Source organism: Elephantulus edwardii, unplaced genomic scaffold, assembly GCF_000299155.1.
Source record: "Elephantulus edwardii isolate Elephantulus edwardi_28Jun2011 unplaced genomic scaffold, EleEdw1.0 scaffold00014, whole genome shotgun sequence".
Classification (NCBI taxonomy): Eukaryota; Metazoa; Chordata; class Mammalia; order Macroscelidea; family Macroscelididae; genus Elephantulus; species Elephantulus edwardii.
Window position 1 is genome coordinate 13027803 of NW_006399764.1, and position 7475 is coordinate 13035277.

The following is a 7475-nucleotide window of genomic DNA, read 5'->3' on the forward strand; positions in this document are numbered from 1 at the left end:
TTCGGCGGGGCGGGCGCGCGCTGAGGAGACAGAGCCCCCGGGGCGCCGCCATGAGCCGCCGCGCGCCGAGACTCTCGCCGGGGCCTCAGGCAGGTAAAAAGCCTGCGCCTCGCAAGTTTTTCAGAGACGGCGAAAGTGACGCCGAGTGACCCCGGGTCGCCGAGAGGAGTGCCGGGAGGGAGGCAGGGCCGCCAGGCTCGCTCGGAGCCGGAGCGCCGGGCCCGGGGGTGGGAGTCCCCGCCAGGCCGGGGGAGCGGCACGGCGGACACAGAGGTCCGCGGGCGGCGCCCAGGTGAGCCGGCGGCCGCGCGCCCGCGCCGAGATTTCCGGCCGCGAGCTCCGGGCGTGCGAATCGGCGAATCGCGGCTTCAATCAGCGCGCTCTGGCCCTGCGTGCGCGGACCTGCTGCTCGGCGGAGCTGCCGCTGCCGCTGCTGCTGGTGCTGCTGCGGCTGCTTCCCGGCGCCGCACCTGGGCGCTGCGCGGAGTCGGGGGCGCCCGCCAGCCCTGTCTCACGACGCCTTGAACTTGATACGGCGCCGAGCAGTAACTTCTAGGTCCAGAGGAAGCTATCGACTTTTTTCAACAAAGTAGTTACATTACTTTTTTGAGTAGTGGCGGAGAAACACAGGCGGAGATGGGCTTGGAGCCATCCAAGGCAGGGTGGAATTTAGCTTTGCGAAGCATTGTGCACATCAGTGAATAGTCACCTTTTTATAAGCTTTCCTGAGCATTACTCGCTCCTTAATCATTTTCCCCCCTTTTTGTTGAGAAGGGAGAGATCAGAACTCGCTCAGCTGGACAAGTGATCAAAAGAGTCGGCAGTGGGGACCCAGCCAGCTGCTTTGCAAGAGAGAAGATCCGGAGTTGGTTCCCATCTGGATTTCACCCTCGGAGACGTTCTCCGTCCTCCAAGGTGTTTCGGGTGCGAATCCACGGGAGGAGCTCCTGGCCACATCCGTAGATGATTTGCGTTCTGGAGCTCACAGAGAAACCATTTTGCTAGCAGCGTTCGCAAGCAGAATTGGCTCAGCAGTGGACATGCACAGCAGTAGAAACGGATTTCTTTAAAGCGCCCCAGGAAAACCAAACTTGGACACCAATCTGAGTATTGGAGAAGTTTAAAATGAAACTAACACTCTGGAATTTGGTGTGTGGTTTAAAGATACCTAATGGAGACAAAATTTCTTAACTGGGAAAATTCATTGATATTCAGAGATCACGAGGTGTTGAGTTTTGTTGTTTTTAAAAAACTAGTTTTGCGGGTTATTTTCATTCACGGACTAAAATGAAAGTCTATATATATCTTCAATATAGTTTTGAGATGTAGAATATGAGAATTTAAATTTATTTTTTAGTTTTGTTTGATAAATTTCCCCCCCTCCATTGCCATTTTCTCCCCAAATTTTGTAGACAGTTTGGGGCCTAATATTTCTCAGAAATCACTACTATTCTTGCCTCGGAAATATTTTTGTGTTCAGTAACCTTCTAAGCTGCACTTTAGAGTTGTAATAGGTCTATTTACATTTTTAACGTATACATATTTGACTGTCTAGAAAACAGGAGAGCAAGCCCTGGTGACACAGTAGTTAAGCGCTTGACTCACCATAAAGTTGTTCCTTGGAACTCACCAGCCTCTGTTTGGTAGATTGTTACTATGTTCCGTTGAGTTGAACCACTCATGGTTCACCCTCCAGTGAGTTTTCAGAGGGAGTGAATCTCCCAGGCACAAACTGCCTTGGAAAAAGCCTATAAGTCAGTTCTACTCTGACTGTTGGTGTCGATAAAGTTGGCTTTTGGAGTGCAGAAAACAAGAGGATAAACAAACCCAGTAACACTGTAACTCTTGAAATTATTACTGTATCCCTCAGCGCAGTGGTGAAGGAAATCTAGAAGTTATAGGAGAAAGCTAATTCTTGCTGCTCTCATTTGGCACTTGATGTTGACTTTTCTGCAGAGTCAAGTGAATCTGGAAAGTAAAAGAATTTAATCAAAAAGTTGAAATTTTTCTTCAAGCAAGATACTTGTGACAGCCAGCGTCAGTATTTGCTATAAGAGAGCTTGTCATCCTTGCTTCCAGATTCCCAACATCTAGGAAAATAATTAACATGTGTTAACCAAACACCATTTTTTAAAAACCCCAAGCCCATTGCCCTAACATCGTTCTGATTCATAGTTACCTTATAAGACAAAGTGATGTGATTCTTTGTGGCAGCAGACTGCCACATCTTGCAAGAAATGGCTGGTGAATTTGAACCACCAACTTTTCCATTAGCATTGGCTCAGAGAGTCATGAACAGAGTCAATTTCAGGGGCTCTTTAAATACATACAGATTCTGAGATAATGTGTGAACTCTTGTTTTGAATAATGTTGACTTCAGAAAGGTGACAGAGCTTATTAAAGTGGATAAAGTGAAAATTGTAGCCTGTGATGGTAAAAATACTGTCTCCAATACTACAGAATGAACAGGGGGAAATGGCTTTTTTTAAAAAAAAATTATTATTTCCGTGAAAATTTAAAGAGACTTTGGGTTTCCATTCACTCATTGTTGCACTTTTCTCCCCTCCACCCTAGTACACTACCCTCTTGGAAAAGTAAAGGAAAAATTCATTCATTGTTTTACGATCCTAGGTCCATTCCACTATGCAGCCTTCGCTCTGGACTCCTGTCTTGACAAAAATACCTAATCACATATCCCTTTTAAACAGTGGTCTCCCTCAACTGTTTCAATGCAGTATACATTATTGAACCCATCTTTCTCAGTCTCTCCCCAACCCTGAGGTCAGTCTTGTTTTACAACAGTGGCACCATGCAGTATTTGTCCTTTTGTGACTAAGATACTTCACTCAGCATAATGTCATCCAGGGTCACTCATTTTAAATAATATTTCATGAGTTCCTTGTTTTTCAATGCTACATAGTATTCCATTGTGTGAGTATACCAGAGCTTCTCTATCCATTCGTTTGTTGATGGGCACTTGGGTTGTTTCCAACTCCTTGCTTATTGTGAACAAAGCCACGATAAACATGGATGTGCATATATCTGCTTGGATGTCAGTTATGGGCTCTTTGGGGTATATTCCCAGTAGTGGAATTGCTGGGTCAAATGCTATCTCTGTTAGCAACTTTTTGAGAAAGCACCATTTTACACTCCCACCAACAGTGAATAAGGGTTCCAGTTTCTCCACAACCTTGCCAGCATTTGTTGCTTGCTGTTCTGTTAAATTTTGCTATTCTTACTAGGATGAAATGATATCTCATAGTTGTTTTGATTTGCATCTCTCTTAGAGCTAGGGATTTTGAACATTTCTTCATGTGCCATCTGAATGTCTTCTTTGTGAAGTGTCTGTTCTGTTCATATCCTGTGCCCATTTTTCTACTGGATTATTTACCTTTATCTTGTTGTGGTGCTCAAGTATTTTATAAATTCTGGACATAAGTCCCTTATCTGATATGTCATTACCAAATACTTTTTCCCAGTCTGTGGCTTCCCTTTTTACCCTGTTTTGGATTTGATTCTTAGAAGGTCCTATTCATGTATTTTATCTTCTCCTGGTTGTAGGTGGAAATGGCTTTTTTATGCCATCCTCTGTTATTACTCTTGGCTTTTTTGAAGAGAAACTTAGAAGAGACTTTTTTAGATTCATTCTAGCAATTCAGAAATTACTCCATTGTGCTGTGCTGTGCTGTCACGAAGTCCAATAGAAAGCCCCTAACTCTGTAGCGCCTCCATTCATTTATTATGCAGCATGAAGAAACCCAATTTTTTTAAATAACAAATCAAAAGTTATTACCTTCCTATAAACATTCTTTAATAAATGAATTTTAAGACATAAAAAAAATTTGGAGGTAATTTGTCATACAGCAATAGATAGGGTCATCATTATAGTAATTTATTATATGATAGATAATACAGCCCAATGGTAGTACCTGGAAGATATTAAATACTTGTTAACAATTCAACTCTTCCTTTAGTAATTCTAGCTGGGCTCAGCTTAGGCTATTTAGCATCCTATAATACTAATGCAAGTTCACTTGATCTCACATTCCAGTTGCATTTACAATTACTGTCAGAAAGAATATAGAAATAGACTGATGTTTTCTGATTCTTTGCTCCATGATAACTTGTTTAAATGTATTTTATATGATGTCTCATATTTCTTAGAAATACTACAATGGGGATGTGAAATGGAAGTAGATAGATGTTTAGGTAAAACAGAATTGGGCATATGTTGAAGTGGGGTGTAGATAGTTGAGGGCCCATTACTGTCATTCTTTGCTTTTTGTGTCTTTTCAAAATTTTTGTTTTAGTTATCTCATGGAGTCAAAAGTTTGGAACCAAGGTGGCTATTTAGGAATCATCTAGTCTAAATAAGTCACTTGCTGGTATTAGGCTCTGTCGCGTGTCGACAGTTCATAGCCACCCTGTGAACCACAGATCTGAACCTTGTCCTCTACTGTGCCGTTATCACCATTTCTCATATGCCCGAGCCCACTGTTACAGTCACAGTGTTAATCCATTCTTTAGTATCCTCCTCTTTCTCTGCCCCTGCCCCTTTTGTTTTCTTACTGTTATGTGTCATTGAGTCGCCTGAGACTCATAGAGACCCTATGCACAACAGCTCTGAACCCTGTCTTATCCTGAATCAATCTCACTGTCTCCAAAATACCTGCCCTTATTATGCCAGGCCCTGTGTCAGTACATCTTATGCAGGGTCTTCCTCTTCTGTGTTGTCCCTCCACCCTTCCAAGCATGATGTCCTTCTCCAAGGACTGGTCCCTTCTGCCATCTTTAGATGTGAAAAGTGAAATCCAGACAGGTTCATTAACTTGCCCAGAGCCTTCTAGTATCATATTTTTTAAAATTATTTCTTCTGGGTAGAGAGAATAGTGCAACAATGAATGAGTGGAAGCCCAAAATCTCTGTAAATGTTTATGAAAATTAATAAAATATAATTATAGAAAAAAAATTTATTTCTTCTTTGAATATTGAAAATAAGCTACTAAACTCATAACTCTCTTGCCAAACAGAATAACTTCCTCTGAGTTTCCAAAGATAGCTCCCCAAGCATGAAAATGGGAATAACATTTCTGTATGTAATTTGTATCAGATTGTCAGATTATTTAGCTCCAGTCCCTATTTTTTTCCCCTCCTCCTATCCATTTTGAAAAACAGCATTTGCTTCTTATGCAGGTGCTCTTGCCACTGTTTTAGTCACTTAAATGTCATTGACAGACACTCAAATTCAAAACCAAACTCACTGCCATTAAGTTGATTCTGACCTTAAGACAGTTTGCGTTTTTGACGCTGTAAATCTTAACTGGAGAAGGCTGCTTTTCTTTGCGCATCTCTGGTGAAACCACTGATGTGAACCACCAGAGACGTGCAGCTAAAGACTGCACCACCAGAGGTCCTGCCATTGTCAGGTGCCTGCAAGTCACATACAACTCTGCAACCCTATAATCATCAGATCTGAAACCAGCCCCATCCTGTGCCATCCTCATCATCTGCCTCACTAGAGCCTGTTGTTACAGTCACTTTGTCAGTCGAGCTCATTAACGGTCTTCTTTTTCCCATGACCCTTCACTTTTCCAAGTACGATGTCTTTCTCCAAAGACTGGCCCTTTCAAACAACATACCCAAAGTATGTGAGACAAAATTTCACCATCCTTGCCTCAAAGGAGTGTCCTGCCTGCACTCTCTCCAAGACATAGCTGTTCATTCTCTTGGCAGTCCATAGGTAGTTAGTGCCCTTCTCAACATTGAAGTAATACTCAATTTCTAGTTTGTATTAAATCTTAATTCCCTACGCTAAATGGTGTTTTATATAAACCCACTGCCATATATTGATTCAAAGGCTGTAAATCTTTATGGGAGGACACGTTCCATCTTTCTCAGGACCTAGTAGATTTGAACTGCTAACCTTTTGGGTAACAGTTGGATACTTTCAATACTGTGCCACCAGGACTCTTACTGATTTATATATTTTAACAGAAAAAAAAGATTTTATATCTGGCACTGATGTCTTTTAACAGAAACTCAAATTTTCATCCACTTTTATAGAGAAAATGATCAGATATAAATTATAGGAGCAGGCTCTCAAAGAAATCAGTGAAAACAGAACTGTTTTAACCCATGTTTTTCTCATGAGCCCTGGTGGTACAGTAGTTAAAGTGCTCAGCTGCTGACTCAGAAATCCATTCTTTACATTTTCCAGCCATTCTGCAGAAGAAGGAGGTGGCAATTTGCCTCTGTAAAGATTAGAGGAATGTCTATCTGTGCTTCAGTGATTATGCAAAGGCATTTGACTGTGTGGACCATAACAAACTGTGGCTGACTCTGGGAAGAATGGGAATCTCGGAACACTTGATTGTGCTAATGCGAAACTTATACTTGAACCAAGAGGCAGTTGTCAGAACAGAACAAGGAAACACTGTATGCTTCAAAAAGGCCTGCAGCCTTTCTGTAACTATCATCATTTAACAAAGTTCACAGAGTTTCCAGAGGCATGTTGTTTAGGAACTGGATGCCGCTCCTGCTTCCAATCCTATAGTTTAGCTTCTCAAATTATTTACTCAGCATATAGATTCAATATGTATGCAGAAAGACTACAACCCTGATGCACACTTTCCTCTGATTTTAAACTATGCTGTTGTGTACCTTTAAATTGGAACTGACTCATAGCTGACCCTCCAGCAGGTTTGTAGCGTAAATTGCAAAGGAGATTGTCTATTTTTCTTCCATGGAGCAGCTGATGGATTCGAATTGTGAGCTTTTGGGTTGGTATTACAACTTTTTACCATTAAGCCACAAGTGCTCCCTTTAAACTCTACAGTATCCCTTTATTTGAATAAATGCCTCTTTTTGCATATTCACTGTAAAAATGTTAAATAATACAGAGTTGTATAAAGGAAGTAGAAAAAGAAGATGCTTTTTTGTCTTTTTTTAATCATGCAGGAGAAGAATGAGCAATCTCCTTCTGTACAATTACTGCTTCTGAAAACCCACCGGAGTTTTTGTGCTATTTGGCATGTGATTTTCTTTCAGTGGTCTATTATAGAACTCTTTCCATGTCAGCACAGAGCGATATGTTTCTACCGGTAGAGGAAACTTTTAAAAAAGAGAATAGCAAATAATTCTCTGCAGATTTATAATTATAATGTCTTTGATCTTCTGCCAAGTGCAGAAGAAGTCAGAAGAAACTGATAAGGACATTTAGCTGATCTGGGGCAAGGGTGGTGGTGAAATTGATTTTAGCTCTTGAATAGTCTTATCTAGCAAGAGAACAGTCTTAAGATAAGAGGACTTGATGTTGCAATTGTTAAAGCACTTAGCTCTGAATTGAAAGGTAGACAGTTTGGATCCATCAGCTCCTTAAAAAGATGAAGAGAGGGGAGCTCTGGTGGCCTAGTGGCAAGGAGCTGCAATTACAATCCCAGAGGCTCATGGTTCAAATCCACCAGATGCTCTGCCGG

The 7475-nt window shown here is 41.6% G+C and overlaps 1 protein-coding gene across 1 annotated transcript in view; it reads left to right on the forward strand.

The window, feature by feature from the left end:
- LOC102848327 (serine/arginine repetitive matrix protein 2-like) overlaps positions 1 to 7475 on the forward strand; it is a 32007-nt gene that overhangs the window by 1077 nt on the left and 23455 nt on the right. The window contains exons 2-3 of the mRNA XM_006881347.1: positions 170 to 545; positions 775 to 924. Coding sequence (XP_006881409.1) covers positions 170 to 545; positions 775 to 924 — 526 coding nt within the window. The remainder of the gene's footprint in view (positions 1 to 169; positions 546 to 774; positions 925 to 7475) is intronic.